General features: G+C 37.8%; 1 protein-coding gene across 5 annotated transcripts in view; it reads right to left on the reverse strand.

Annotated features, from left to right (window-relative positions):
* Positions 1–10: 10 nt before the first annotated feature.
* Positions 11–16,577, reverse strand: part of FAM13B (family with sequence similarity 13 member B) — a 102,299-nt gene continuing 85,732 nt past the window's right edge. For 3 of the 5 annotated variants that reach the window (XM_064366358.1, XM_012434785.2, XM_012434694.2), the window contains 9 exons: positions 15,860–15,989; positions 15,152–15,233; positions 11,220–11,449; positions 8,046–8,129; positions 7,719–7,814; positions 5,517–5,600; positions 5,259–5,422; positions 4,048–4,149; positions 636–2,407 (listed from right to left, as the gene is read on the reverse strand). In XM_064366358.1, the coding sequence (XP_064222428.1) occupies positions 2,284–2,407; positions 4,048–4,149; positions 5,259–5,422; positions 5,517–5,600; positions 7,719–7,814; positions 8,046–8,129; positions 11,220–11,449; positions 15,152–15,233; positions 15,860–15,989 (1,096 nt within the window). In that variant the 3' untranslated portion in view covers positions 636–2,283. Of the gene's footprint in view, positions 2,408–4,047; positions 4,150–5,258; positions 5,423–5,516; positions 5,601–7,718; positions 7,815–8,045; positions 8,130–11,219; positions 11,450–15,151; positions 15,234–15,859; positions 15,990–16,577 lie in introns of all 5 variants that reach the window. The other 2 variants (XR_001104594.2, XM_012434498.2) reach the window with 2 other exon arrangements.

Here is a 16,577-nt window from a genome sequence, read left to right on the forward strand (position 1 = left end):
TTACAATGACTTAGAACTTTCAAGTTCTTTTATTACAAAAGTCTGTACAATGAAGTGCCAGACAGCAATACAATTGTACTGGTAGACATATATATCTATATATTATTTGTATATAGATATACAGTTTTTATTTGTACCAAAGTAAAACTATCACCAACTGCCTAATTCTATCCTACTGCTCAACTATGATGCACGATACTGTCACAGAGCGTTAAGTGCCGCCATGCCACTTTTAGATATTCTACTCACAGCCAAACATTAACAATGAATAACATCATGAAGCAGCTGTTAATCCTAAAATGAAACCAGTCAGGCCACTGACTTATAAAAATATGGTACTCATATAGATTTAGCATTATAAAGCAGGAATATATTATTTAAAACATTTAAATAGTGCATATGGACATTTTTGCATGTGGTATATAAAATAAGACATTCATATAAAATACACAGTGCACATAAAATTAGATGTTTGGATACACTCCTATCTGGAGACTGAAGGAAATTATCTGAAATGTACACTGCATGACGGATTCAAATAAAAAGGATACATCTTTTGGCATTTTCAATTTCACTTTTCTAGGTATACATTATGAATAATCTAGTTGTATCAAAAGGAAACCACACAAAAAGGGCAAGATTTAGTGCTTTTCTTTATTCCCCAACTACACATTCACTACTAGGTTTTCCCAACCCCCCCCACCAAAAAAAAAAAGGCATTGCACACACGGGTGAAATGTGAAGTACCAGAACTGCTATTTATTATCAAGCTATTTCATGTGCTTACTATGAAATAGTGCCAGAAGTCTGAGGTTCATGCTTCCCTCACCTTATTAAAAGATGTTGCAAAATTCCATTTTTATATGGAACAAATTGTTAATATTAGCTAGTTAAGAAAACCATGCATGAGTTATTGCATGCAAAACATGGGTACAGTCAAAGTGAGACAGTCATCGATCCAAAAAAGCACCAGAAAAAGAAAGTTAACACTTAGATTAAGCCTGACTCAAATCTGCTGTTGTAGTTAGCACAAATGAAATCACCATTCCGTAACAATGATTACCAGAATGATACTGAGAGAGTACCTAAAGAAAAGCCATGCAAAGCCAAAGGAAAAAAAAGATATGCTAAGAGTATATGACAAGGGGCATACCACTACATATCCTGTAAACAGCTGCTTTAAACAGCATGTGATGATTGAGCAAAGGGTGGTCTCTGAAAGGGGTGTTGTTGTTGGATTTTTTTCTTGTTGGATTTTTTTCTTGTTATGTGTTTTGCTGATTAAAAGTGGAGGGGGGAAAAGAAAAAGATAACCTCATGAAGATACATATGAAAATGCAGTGGTATAGCCCTTGTTAAGAACAGGTAATTACTTTAGTCATAATTATTATTTTGCTGATTTAGGCCCATTGATTGAACACACAAATCTGAGCACCATCAGAGTTCCTACATACTGCTATTTTCTCACATTATCTGAAGGTGGGTAGAGGGAACAGAGCTGATCTGATCCAGACAAATCACACCATCGCCAGCAGATAAACAAACAGTAACTGAAGTCCCATAGGCAGCATGTGGTATGATTCTGTTCTGTGTGTGATGTGTGGTGTGTGTTTTCAATGTACTAAGCAAGGTCACTTTTTGGTCTACCAACTGTTATCTTCATCCAGGAGCTGTGTGACCACTTAATTGCAAAATTTTGCTAACATACTACCTGTGAGAAGGTGTCGCTTTGGGAATTAACAGAAAGGTATTCCACAGTAGGACTTAAAATCTCAGTTTGATTTTGGTTTTCTAGGAAAACAGAGAACACAGTTGCATATGTGCACTTTTATAAGCGTTTCTTTCAAATTTTCAGTCATTCTGTAAGAAAAAGGCAACAGAAGAATTCAATGTGAAGATTTTCCTCCAATTTTCTTCAGTAATGAGAAACAAAAAGTTGGTAGTAACAAAAAGCTTGCATTTCCAAAGTTCTTGAAGTTGAAAGGATAAAGTTCCAGTCTTTTGCTAAAAGGATGTATCTGTAGTAGAAAACAATGAAGGAAACTGTATGTTTGTTAAGTTGGAGAGGACAGTCTGTGGTTAATATGGAACATCACTTATGCTCCCTTGAGAGGGCCTACTTACCCTCCTATCATATGTTTTGTTTAGTGGCACCACAATCAAGTACAAAATGAGATTCTCTGAGTGCCTGACAAAATGAATTTAAGTACCAGCCAAGTACACACGGTGATAGCTTCAAGGAATACAACTGACTTTATGATATGAATTTTCAAGGAACATATTTTATATGGATTTTGAAGAATCTTGTTTGCTTATAAGAACTTCCAGAAGCCTAAGCTTGGCTTTAATTTTCTTGTACTCCCTGTACTCCTCCAGCACTGGAACACGATCCTCTTTCTGGGCATTCCTATGGGAGAAAATAAAATCTATAATGTTCTAGAGATCATTTGGAAAAAAAGGACGCAGAAGTTGTCCTAATATGAGACATACTGTTACTAAATATAAGCTCAAATAAAAAGTTGCTCTGTAAAAAAAAAAAAGATTATTGAACTAATACCCTCATACCCAAGGAGCATTTCTAAAATTTTCGATAGATTTCTCTACTGATAGAGTAAATGATGCTATACTTATCAATAATCAATATAGGTAACTGGAGGAAACCCAATATTTTAATAGAACATCCAGTGCTAGACTCTGCCAGGTCAGTGTCTACTAAGTGTTGGAGGCTATGCTAAGTCATTTCAGACATTTAGTTAACTGTGGCTCCAGTGAATTGAGATGTAAAAGTAAACTATCTTACCTGCAGCAATAAAGTAATTTTCTAACTTTACAGTAATGACCCAATGCAATTCAATAGCTAAAGCATCACTAGCTAAAGCATCAAACTATCCTAATTATAAGCAAAATTTTCTTCCAATAATACAATGAAATAGAAGACAATTGGGAAAAACGCATTCCTGCACTTCAGATTTTTTTGACCGTATGTGCCTACCTATATAGGAGACTCACAAAGCAAAGGGAATTAAAGTACACATATTTTGGAATTTGTAATATTAGCTATCACCTTGGTAAGATGACCCAGCTACTTAGAAAAATGTTTCTCAGGCCTGAGATAACTGAACCCAAACTTCTGGCCACCATCAGAACTAGAATGTATTTTTCTTAGTTTTAAAACAGCCCCTCCAAGTCAACTGTGCATTACCCAGTTAGATAAAGGCATGTGCCATAGTTTATTATAGGAGCCACATGCCTGGCACACTGTTACACACCTTGAAAATGGGCAACCTCAACACACAGTATGAGCACAGTGGTCTCAGTAAAAAATAAAAAATCCAAACTAGTTGAGGATACCACTCCTGTTATGAGATCCTTTCTAAAATAAGAAATATTTCAGTTCACAACTACTCCCAAAAGGGTAAGGATGTAGAATTAAAGAATATAAAATCACTGCAACACAACCAAGGCTCCCTAGGATAATCTGAAAATAGTTGATCAAATGTTGTTTACACTAGCTGTGACTATTCCTGGCCATTAAAAGAAGGGCCTCAGAACATAAAGAAATTTTTCTTGAACTCAGACCCGGAACAAGTAAACTTAATAAACATTTATAGAACTCTCCTCACACCTATTCCAAAAGTGACTACATAATTGGAAGTAAATCACTCCTCAGTAATTGCATAGCATTTCATAGGTTTAAATGAAATATTGGTTGGCTGCTTGTTTGTTATTTTCTTCCCTTATTCCTTCCTGTCTACATCATTAAGTAAAATTATTGGTATAAAAGAGGTTTTCAATACCCATTACTAAACTGCATTCTAGCCTGGGCAAGAAAGCAATACTCCCATTCTCTCTCTCTCTTTCTCTTCCTCTTCTTCATTCTTTTTCTCTCTTTCTTCCAAAAAAAAAAAAGAATTTTTTAAAACTTTTCAATGCTAGCATCCTATCTGCACAATTTCTTTCTAATCCCATATATTTCACTATTTCAATATATGGTCAACTTGTGAGTTAAAGGAGATAGATGACTCAATTTTGTGATGCTCAACAAACCTTCCATTTTGTTGATAAAATGCTTCTTCAAATTCCCGCAATGTTTTACGTAGTTTCTTTTTTTCAGCTCTGGCTTTCCAAAGTTGTTCCAGTAATTCAGGCCTAGAATTGAAATGGTAAGAAAATACTGAAGGGCAAAACTTGATTCATTATATTCTTAACAGAGGTTCTAGCGCTGGCTGCAAATTAAAATCAGCTGAGGAACTCTTAGGTCTACAAATGCCTAAGTTCTACTGCAAACCAGTTATGTCAGAATAGCTGAAGGACTCAAGCATCAGTACTTTAAAATCTTGGCAGGTGATTGTAAAGTGAAGTCAGGGCTCAGAACCAGTGACATACACCATACAGTCCAAAGGTAAAGAAGTGGATACAGAACAAAGAGATCAACTCTCAACTACTTCCTGTACTTTGTTATAAATCAACTGCAGGATTTTATTTGTTTGTTTGCCTTTTTACAGACAGTCTCATTCTGTCGCCCAGACTGGAACACAGTGGCCTCAAGCAATCCTCTTGCCTAAGACTCCCAAGTATCTGGGACTACAGGTGCACACCACCACCCCTGGCTAATTTAAAAAACATTTTTATAGCATCTGGGTCTCACTATGTTGGCCAGACTGGTTTTGAACTCCTGGCCTCAAGGGATCCTCCTGCCTCAACTTCAAAAGGTGCTGGGATTATAGGCATGAGCCACTGTGCCTGGCTAGATTTTTTTTTTTTTAATTTTTGAAACATGGTAATGATTTATTTAAAAATAAGAATGGTACGAAGCGCACTGGCTCATTCCTGTCATCCCAGTACTTTGGGAAGCAGAGGTGGGCAGATCACCTGAGGTCAAGAGTTCTAGCACAGCCTAACAACATGGAGAAACCCCGTCTCTACTAAAAATACAAAATTAGCCGGGCATGGTGGTGCATGCCTATAATCACAGCTGCTTAGGAGGCTGAGGCAGGAAAATCACTCGAATCTGGGAGGTGGAAGTTGCGGTGAGCTGAGATCGCACCACTGCACTCCAGCCTGGGCAACAAGAGCAAACCTCCATCTCAAAAAATAAATAAAAATGAGAATGACAATACATCACACTTAAAAAGCATGTGTCCTTTGATAAATTCTTGATTTACCTAATTCCTAAATCTCAATTATTCAACATTAAATTTCTTGGCATATACATTTTATTATAAAAATAGGCTAAAATCACAAATCAGCATACATACATAGAAGCTGCTCGAGAACTTGACAATCGGAGATCCAGAGCCAGTTTTTCTTGATTTTCATCAACATCAGATTCAGAGTTTTCCAATGAAGACTGTATCTGTACTGCAGTTTTCAAGATATCACTTAACTCAGAGGACAGATTAACACCATCTTCTTCTTCTTCCTAAATAGATATCCAAACATAGAATCAAACATGCCTTGACTTTGAATTTTTTCTTTAGGTAAGGGATCAGATAATTATTTCTTTAAAGGATTACCTTGATTTCTTCAAAAAAGTGTGCAGTTTCTCCTTCTATGATTGGCTGTAACATCTGACCCCTTCGCTTGGTGGATGGAGATCCCTAAAACAATCAATAATATAGTTTTACATTTTAAGTATTCAAAGTGTCCAGTGAAGCTTCACTTCATTATGTTATGAATCTTAAACTTTATTTTCAAAGTCTTAAGCATTTGCGTTTTTTTAGGAAATGCTTAAATTTATTTTTGCTTATATTTTTATTTACGCACAAGGAAGATAATTTATGTCTAGAGAAGTCTAAAAGAGTTCATACAACAAATATTTTTAAAATTCTAAATAAGAACATACATATAGTTTAATTGGAAGCACTTTTCTTTTTAAAAATAGGTGTCAACTTTTTTGGTTTAAGAACCATTCTCATTCTTTTTTTAAAATAATAGCTTTATTAAGATATAATCACGTATCATAAAATTCACCCTTTTAAAATGTATGATTTGGTGGTTTTTAGTACATCTACCAAGTTGTGCAACTATCACCACTAATTTCAGAACATTTCATTACCTCAAAAGAAACTCTGTGCCCATTAGCTGTCACTCATTTGCCTTCTCCCCCGCCCCCGGCTAGCGCTTGATAACCACTAATCTAAATTCCGTCTCTATGGTCTTGCTTATTCTAAGTGTTTCATACAAATGGGATCATATAATATGTGGCCTTTTATGTCAGGCTTCTCTCATTCACCTTGTTTCCAAGGTTCACCCATGTTGTGGCATCTATCAGTCTTTCATTTTTTTTATGGCTTAAGAGGTTACCACATCTTATTTACCCATTCATCTGCTCACATTTGACTCAGCAATCCCATCACTACTCATATATATCCAAAAGAAAACAAATCATTCTACCAAAAAAACCACATGCAGTCACATGGTTATCACAGCACTATTCACAATAGCAAAGTCATGTAATCAGGTGCCCATCAACAGTGGACTGTATAAAATGTGGTACATATACACCATGGAATATTATACAGCCATAAAAAAGAACAAAATCATGTCCTTTAGAGTAACATGGATGCCGCTGGAGGCCATTATCCCAAGCAAATTAACACATGAACAGTGATTCAGCAAAGCAAATACTGAATGTGCTCATCTGTAAGTGGGAGCTAAACATCAGGTACTCATGGGCATAAAACAGGCAACAGACAAATATTTAAAAAATTCTAAATGATAAGAACATACATATAGTTTATGTGTGGACTACTAGAGGGGGAAGGGAGGGAGGGGAGCAATGGGTGAAAAACTGCTGAGTACTACGCTCAGTACCTAAGTGACAGGACTATTTGTACCCCAAACCTCAGCATCGCGCAATATACCCAGGTAATAAACCTGCACACATACCCCTTGAATCTAAAATAAAATTTGGGTGAAAAAAAGTTACCAGGTAGTCATCACCTAAAGGAAGTTGCCATGCAAGTGGCTAGCAACATAAAAATAGCCTGAAAGCCACAGCAATCCGGAAGGTTCAGTGAATTAATTCATAGGAAATAATGCAGAATGGGCTATATGCTGTTTTCTATTTGAACCCAAGACCAATCTATCTATAGACATACTGTCTAAAGGTTAATTTGGAGATAGCACTTAATATGCATTTAAATATTAAAGTTTTCATTTTTCTTTAAAAATGTACACCAATACTAATAAGCATTATTTTAAGTGACTTTTTCTCATTAAAAAGATTAAGTTATTTTAAAAGTCAGCTTGTATCATTATGCAAATAGAAGGACATCACCATGGCCACCACAAAACTGATGCATTTTCAAAGACATTAATTTAAATGGAAAGAAACTAGACAAGGAGTCTGAATGAGTTTCTCATTCTGCTTCTGTCACCTACAAAGTAGATTACTTTAGGCACATGACTCACTGCCTAAGTCTCAGTTTCATCACCTGTGAAACGATACTATCATAGTCTACCTGTTGTGATTTGACTTGTCAGGATTTAATGACATAAGCATACATAAAAATGCTTACAAAAGTGTTTGGGATATACTAGCAGACATGATTAGTTACCTATTTTATATTTTAAAATCCGTAATCTCACCTTACAATGACAATTATTTCTGCCTTGGCTATGTATATTTCCCCAATATACCACAGTAATAATTTTTTTTTGGAAGAGTACATCTTGATAAAATGAACTAGAGAAATATTGCTTGTTTTACTTACAAGGATAGGAGTGATGCTAGCTCTTGTCAGCATTTGTTTTACAAGCCTGTATCTATCATAGAGAGGCTTAACAATGTGCCTTTCTTCCCTGGTCACCTGAAGCAAGAAAAAAAAAAAAAACTGTCTAGTCATCACAAATCTAAAATGTCCAAAATATTAAACAAGACTTATTCCCTGAATTTCAAATGTTATATTAAATCAATAAGCAATCCCCCAACTGTAGGAAATAATGCTCGAAAAACAGCTCTGAAGAATATAGGCCACAAAAGTGATTCATGTTCCTTTTTAAGACAGAAAATCAAATCTTTTTAGCAAGAGAGATATTACCGGCCTTCCATGTTGACTTTCATAGTAAAGAAGACTTTTTTGAAGAGAAGCTTTCTCTTCCACCAAATGATCTTTGGTCATTTTCTGGAATTAAACAACAACAACAACAAATTTTTTTTTTAACTCCACTGGCACCATTAATACTCTCCTCACTCCCACAATATAAACAATTAGGCAGGAAGGGCAAACCATCAACAGTCTAGCCCAGGTTAATGCACCCTTTGCTTACAGATTTGCAGGCAAAATTTTCAGTCTCCTGTACAATTTGCTCTTATAATAAGTAGGTACAAACCCCTTCGATGGCTTGATTTACATTTTATCTGAATAGATTATGAATACTGGCTTGGGTAAATTACCTAACCTCTTTGTATTCAACATCCTCATGTGTAAAACGGTAATACTTCATTCTACCTTAAAGGGCTTTAATGAAGATTAAATGAGTTCTTTGGAAAGCATTTGCAACACTGCCTACTCAGCACAGAGTAAACATACATAACACTCACTATTTAATGTTGTTGGCATTTTATTGGCATTAAGATGAGTGGGCATGCATGTGCATGTGCACACACACATAGGTTTTACAATACAATATTTCTCCTAAATGATTAAGAAAATCTGGAAGCAGTATAGTGGAAAGATCCTGGAAAAAGCTCAACAATGTCCATTTGTGATCTCAGACTTCTCTATTACTTCAGTTTCCCCTCATTTGGGTTGGCACATTCTTTACACTCTAATACTCTTCTCACAGCTTTTAGTAGTCTAATTAGTAGAGTAGGCAATGCTTCCCAAATGTATCTGTCCACAAACAAGTTCCACAGACAAATAAATATGGTAAGTCCTGCATACTCTACTAATTAAAACAAATTTGTCCTCTTCATTCTATAGATCAACTATTAACACCTGAACATGTGTTCAGGGCTTGGTGTTGGGGTTCACACCTATAATCTCAACACTTAAGGCCATGAGTTCAAGTCCAGTCTGGGCAACACAGTGAAACATGATTTCCACAAAAAAAAGTTTTCTACAAAAAAATTTGTAAAAATTTGTATAAAGAATACCCTTGCCAGGCGTGGTGGCTCACGCCTGTAATCCCAGCACTTTGGGAGGTCGAGGCGGGCAGATCACAAGGTCAGGAGTTCAAGACCAGCCTGGCTAACACGGTAAAACCTCATCTCTACTAAAACACACACACACACACACACACACACACACACACACACACACACCCCTTAGCCAGGTGTGGTGGCGGACGCCTGTTAATCCCAGCTACTCGGGAGGCGGAGGCAGGACAATCTCTTGAACCCAGGAGGCGGAGGTTGCAGTGAGCCAAGATCATGCCACTGCACATCAGCCTGGGCAACAGAGCCAGACTCCATCTCAAAAAAAAAAAAAAAAAAAAAAAAAAATCCTTTAACGCTAGACCAAATAATCTCTCTACTTACGTCCAGGACTCATTACTACTACCCTGGTTTCTCACAAGAGTAAAATTAAAGATAAAAATTCACTGGATAACATCTTGCTATAATAACTTTAGATTATATACATTCAGTAGAGGATAGCTGAGTAGAGTCTGTCAAACACTGTGACTTCAACCTCAAGCTTGAATCAGTCTTAAACCAAGGATAATACATTTGAATAAGGTTGTAGGGGGTAGGGGGACATTTATTCTAACACAAAACTTAAAACTAAAAGAAAGGGCTTGGTGTTGTGGTTCACACCTATAATCTCAGTACTCAAGGCCATGAGTTCAAGACCAGCCTGGGCAACACAGTGAGACACGATTTCCACATACACACACAAAATTTTCTACAAAAAAAATTTTTTTGAGACTACATTTTGCTCTGTCGCCCAGACTGGAGTAGATGGAGGTGGTTCACCACAACCTCCATCTCCTGGGTTCAAACAATTCTCCTGCCTCAGCCTCCCAAGTAGCTGGGATTACAGGAGTGTGCCACCACATCTGGCTAATTGTTTTGTATTTTTAGTAGAGACGGGGTTTCACCATGTTGGCCAGGCTGGTCTCGAACTCCTGACCTCAGGTGATTCACCCACCTCAGCCTCCCAAAGTGCTGGGATTAAAGATGTGAGCCACCACAACCAGCCAAAAAAAAAAAATTTTTTTTTAAGCAAAAGAAAAGAGGGGAAGTGATGAGAATGACTAATTCAGCTCTGTTCAAGGGAAAGAAAGACTCCAATATTTGGATCTTGAGAGAGGTGTACTCTGTGTTGTCAACATACAAGTTCTGCATCAGAACTCACTATTACCTAGATAAAAGTTCACCTGAGACCATCTACTCTCTCTATTCTCCAAGCAAATCTCATCTAATATATGCTTAGGTTGCCAAGTGCTTTGATGAGGACTGCGCTAGGCACAGGCTTTACTGGAAAAGAATAATGGCTCTTCAAAAAAAAAAAAATTTCATTTAATCCTCCTAACAACCATATCAAGTTAGTATTAATGGATATAATCACATTCATATACATTATAAGATTGTTGAAGGGACTGAGTGGCATAATGCATAAAATATAATTAGCCAATGTCTGGCATAAGCTAGGAGCTCAATACCTATAGCTATTAAGACACCAGGACAGGATTCAAACTCAGGTTGTTTCATGCTTTATTTTTTTTTTATTATTATTTTTTAAGACAGGGTCTCACTCTGTCACCCAGGCTTGAGGCACAGCTCACTGCAGTCCTAACCTCCCGGGCTCCATTGATCCTCCCACCTCAGCCTTCCAAGTAACTGGACTACAGATACACACCACCACGTGCACTAATTTTTAAATTTTATTTGTAGAGACAGGGTCTCACTTGGTTACTCAGGCTGGTCTCAAACTCCTGGACTCAGGCAATCCTCCTGCCTCGGCCTCAGAAAGTGCTGGAATTAGAGGCATGAGCTACTTGTTTCATGTTCTTTTACACACTCATCTTGCCAACTGCCTCCAACATAAATGAACTCATTAGCATTCTAGTTTTTCAGTTTTATTATGACTCAATTCCTGAAGTATATGGTACTTTTGTTATGCTGACTAAAGCATGTTTTTGAATCTGTAAAGCTGGCGAGCAGATTCAGGAAAATCAGACTACTTAGATATCTCTATCCTACTATAGTAATTATTTTGTTTCAGGAATTCTAAAGGCTAATCTGGGCAAAAATCGTAGCTCAAGATTACCTTGATATCTTCTGGAAGACACCTCTCAATACGTTTTTCTTTCAGTCTTTTAAGAATAAGTTCAAGTGTTGCTTCTTTAGTTGGTTTCTTCTCCTTTTGAATGACCTTGGGTTCATCTTCATTCTCTTCATCTTCATGGTCTAGCGAAGAGCCAAAGCTTTTTGGAAGAGTGTTACTACGTGGACGTGTCTGAGGTACAAATTCTCCATCAGAACTTTTGTGTTTTGCATCTACATTTCAGAAATAAAGACAGATAAATAATAATTGGTCTTAGCTAAAATGTGACTGGGTCAAAGCATAAGCAAGATACACAACAAGAAAGTATACATTAGTAGCACAGACTCAGAAATTTCAAAGCCAAATAAAACATTTAAAAAGCAAAAAACAGCAAGACAGCTATTCTAGACTCACACCTGTAATCCCAGAACTTTGAGAGGCTGAGAAAGAAGGATTTGAGCCCAGGAGTTTGAGACTAGCCTGGACAACAGAGTGAGACCCCATCTCTACCAAAAAAAAATTTTTTTTTTTGAGACGGAGTCTCACACTGTTGCCCAGGCTGCAGTGTAGAGGCGCGATCCTGGCTCACTGCAATCTCCGCCTCTTGGGTTCAAGCAATTCTGCCTCAGCCTCCTGAGTAGCTGGGACTACAGGCGTGCACCATATGCCTGGCTAATTTTTTTGTAATTTTAGTAGAGATGGGTTTCACCATGTTGGCCAAGAAGGTCTCGATCTCCTGACCTCATGATCCACCCGCCTCAGCCTCCCAAAGTGCTGGGATTACAGGTGTGCGCCACTGTGCACAGCCTCTACGAAGAATTTTTTAAAATTAGCTGAAGCCGGGCGTTGTGGCTCACGCCTGTAATTCCAGAACTTTGGGAGCCTGAGGCGGGCGTATCACTTGAGGTCAGGAGTTTGAGACCAGCCTGGCCCACATGGCGAAACACCATCTCTAAAAAAAATACAAAAGTTAGTCAGGTGTGGTGGCACACGCCTGTAATCCCAGTAACTTGGGTGGCTGAGGCAGGAGAATCACCTGAACCCAGGAGGCAGAGGCTGCAGTGAGCCAACATCATGGGAATGCACTCCAGCCTGGGTGACAGTCCTGTCAGTCTGTCTCAAAAAAAAAATAAAATAAAATAACTAAGCATGGTGGTAAATGCCTGCCTGTAAGTCCCAGCTACTTGGGAGGCTGGGGTGGGAAGACCACATTGAACCTGGGAGGCTCAGGCTGCAGTAAACCTCTTGGTTTGCCCGCTGCAATCCAGCCTGGGCAACAGAGTGAGACTCTGTCTCAAAAAAAACAAAAAGAGAAAGAAAAAAGAGAGAGCAAGCTATTATTTTTATATCCTTAGAGAGCATACTATAGAATAAAATACTCTGATGAGCATAGGAGATACAGAGGAAAACAAAACAGACATGGTCCCTGTTCTCGTGAAGCATATATTCAGGGAAGGAAAAACAATAACCAAGTACTCAGATTAGTAAAATAACTTTTGAAAATGCTATGATCTATAAGTAAGATAAAACAGGATAGAGTCACAGTGCTAAAAGGAATATAATTTGTGGAGGAACAACTACATTGGATGGGACCGACAAAAGAGACTTCTCTGAATAGTATCATCTCGGTAAAATATGGAATACGGAGCTCTTCTAGCACAGAAGATTTAGTAGAAGGGCATTTGTCCCCAGTGAGGCAACAGCCAATGAGGAGGTTCTAAAGCTTGGCAAGTTTGAGGAACAAAAAAGAGATATGAAAGTGATCAAATTGGCCAAAGGCAGAGTGTGCAAGGCCTTGAAAGCCACAGTAAGGAGTTTTGACTTTATTCTGGGTGGAAGCCCACTGAAGGGCTTGAGAACAAGAAAGTAACATGACTTTTTATTTATTTTTCTTTCCTAGACAAGGTCTTGCCCTGTCACCCTGGCTAGAGTGCAATGGCACAAACATGGCTCACTGTAGCCTTGATCTCCTGGGCCTAAGTGATCCTCCTGCCTTGGCCTCCAGAGTAGCTGGGACCCAGGCTAACATGACTTTTTTAAAGATAATTCTGGCTACCATACAGCAGATGGGCAGTAAAAGGAAAGAAAATGAGAAATTAGGAGGCCAATGCTAGACGATTTAATGGTATCAATTACTAATACAATCAAGGTAATAATTTTCACTGATGACTGGAAACTGGCATTAAGCAAGGAAATCTTTAACAGAAGTGTAGGAGAAAATTAAGTGATATTCTAAAGAGAAGTTAAGAGAGATTATCTTGGCCGGGCATGGTGGCTCATGCCTATAATCCCAGCACTGTGGGAGGCCAAGGCAGACATATTGTTTGAGCCCAGAGTTTGAGACCAGCCTGGGCAACACGGTGACATGCCATCTCTACTAAAATTACAAAAAAATTAGCCGGGCATAGTGGCATGTGCCTGGAGTCCCAGCTACTCAGGAGGCTGAGATGGGAGGATCGCTTCAGCCCAGGAGGTAGAAATTGCAATGAGCTAAGATCGTGCCACTGCCACTACACTTCAGTCTAGGCGACATAGTCAAACCCTATCTCAAAAGACAGAGAGAGAGAGAGAGAGAGAGAGAGAGAGAGAGAGAGAGAGAGAGAGAGAGAGGTTATCTTAACCCCAAGAATATACACTCCATAACAGTAGGGATTGTGTCTGTCTTGTTCACTGCTATATCCCTAGTTGTCTACAAAATACTTAGTACTTCAGATATACTAAAAACTTTACTGGGCCTAGCCCAGTGGCTCATACTTATAATCCCAACACTTTGCAAGACCGAGGTAGGAGAATCACTTAAGGCCAGAAGTTTGAGACCAATCCAGGCAACAAAGCAAGGCCCCAACTCTACGCAAAATTTTAAAAAGTTACCTGGGTGTTGCAGTGCATGCCTGTAGTCCTAGCTACACTCTGGAGGCTGAGGTGGGAGGATCACTTGAGCCCACGAGTTCAAGGCTGCAGTGAGCCATGACCATACTACCACACTCCAGCCTTGGTGACAGAGCAAGATTCTGTCTCAAAAAAATAGGCCAGGTGTGGTGGCCTACACCTGTAATCCCAGCACTTTGGGAGGCCGAAACGACGGGTAGATCACTTGAGGCTGTGAGTTTTGAGACCAGCTTGGGCAACATGGCAAAACCCCATCTCTACTAAAATTACAAAAATTATCTGGGCTTGGTGGCATGCCCCTGTAATCCCAGCTACTTGGGAGGCTGAGGCACAAGAATCACTTGAACCCAGGAGGCAGAGGTTGCAGTGAGCTGAGATGGCATCACTGAACTCCATCCTGGGCAACCTCTGTCTCAAAACAAAACAAAACAAAACAACACAACTTTACTGAGTAAATTTAAATGAATAAACCAAAGTGATGCTCTAGATAATAAACCCATATTTGGCACAGATAAAGTAGTAATTATTAAAACGTGTACTCACTAAGCATCTACAAGGTAAACATACTTCAACAATTACTATACTGGGTTGATACCCAGAAATGCAAGGCCTAGTTTATCATTCAAGAGTTACAATTTAGTCTTTGTGGTATAAACAGTCACTGTGATAAGACATTCTTAGTCTTAGATGAAAATACCTACCAAAAAATCTTAGTGAAATATCCACCAAAACTCAAAGCTGCTTAATATTTGAAATGTATTTCAGATAAACTTTATAAATATCAGTTCATTTACAAACATACAATCTCAGGTATCTTTCAAAAAGATATTACTAATAAAAACACAATAAAGACATTTAAAATATAATACAGAACCACAGTACTGTACTGTAACAGTATTATGATATGCAATTTTGACCCTAATAAAAGGAAAAAAGGTAACTTTTATTTTTGTCAAACTGCTCAAGATTTAAAATTATCAAAAGTTTTAACTGTAATTCTTAGACATTAATATAAAGAATGTTTTACAAAATGGCACATAAGATACCTTTAATTTGCTTCCGCAGTTTTGTAAGCTCTGTCATCCATTTTAATACCTTTGGATTGGCAGCAATATCACTGTAGGAGGGCTGAAAAATTATAGAGCAGAATCACTGACACTTGTGATAAACAATAGTTATGTTAATTTATATCCAAATAATATTTTACAGTTGCCACAGAAAAGACTACTCAATTCTTATTTCATCTTATTTTAATTAAATAGGGCAGGATATTAAGTCAAGTTCTCCCGGGGCAGGGTCTAGTAACTGGCAGAAGCCAGATTTGAATATGGGTCTTCTGACTCCAAGTACAGGAGTCTTTCACTTCACATGCTCTAATTAATAAAACTCTCTTTCCCTCCCTCATTTCATCCCTCACAAACTCCCTCTTCACCCCACTTGGTACTTGGGGTTTTTGATAAAGCAGAAATACCAGTAACATGATTTGTCAATGTAAAGCACTTGCTCTAAAAATTCAAAAAGCTGTTTTGCCAATGGAAATATAAAGATGCCACGGTGCAAATGGCAAGAATACTGGCCTGGAAGTCAGGAGGTTAGGGAGTTACATAGTTTCATATCTACATTATCACTATTCCTCTGGGCATCTCACAGATTTGTTACCTTTTTCACACAGATCTAAACTAATGCTCTCAAAAAACCCTCCTCTCAGTTCTAATATTAGATTTCATTCACTCAGGGCAATGTTACAAACTTACCTTGCTATTTCTTTCCCTTTCAAACTGTTCCTCAAATTGCCTAATTTTTTTCTGAAGTTTCTTGACCAACTGATAAGGTGTTCTGTCTTCTCTCTTTTCTTCTTTTGAACTAAAGGATGATCTTCGAATTCTGAATTAAAACATAAAGCCAACACTGTAAGTTAAATTTTCAAGTACCAACACTGTATCTCTTATTGCCCTGACATAACACTATTACCAGTAAGTATATCTTTAAGGTAAAAATAATCCCTAACACTAAAGGACAGGTAGTATAAAGAAACACTGTAGTGTTATAGACAACAAATTTAGCTAATACAAGTGGTGATTAAAACAGTTTGGAATCATTTAAAACTGGCTTGGACAAAGGCAGAAAAGAAACAAAGATACCTAGCAGTTCAGCACTCTTGTAACTGTTCAAACTGCATAGCAAAGTTTTTGACATTCAGATCCATTAAAAGCTTTGATAAAAAAAGATTAGGAACTGCTCAGCACCACTTGCTTCTTCCTTTACAGAGCTCTGTATTTCCGCGATGAATACATAAATGAATACACCATGAGAAAATGTGTATTTGAGAACAAACTTCAAACACTACACCTCAATGAACTCAGTAGGGTAGAAAAAAAAAAGTTATAAAAATGTGTTCCATAAAATGAGGGAGAAAGCTCTGAATTCTAGGTTTAGAAGACTAAATCTTCTTTTTTTGAGACGGAGTTTCGC

The sequence above is a fragment of the Aotus nancymaae genome, unplaced genomic scaffold, assembly GCF_030222135.1.
Source record: "Aotus nancymaae isolate 86718 unplaced genomic scaffold, 86718_ANA_hifiasm-v0.15.2.pri h1tg000064l_1, whole genome shotgun sequence".
Taxonomy (NCBI): Eukaryota; Metazoa; Chordata; class Mammalia; order Primates; family Aotidae; genus Aotus; species Aotus nancymaae.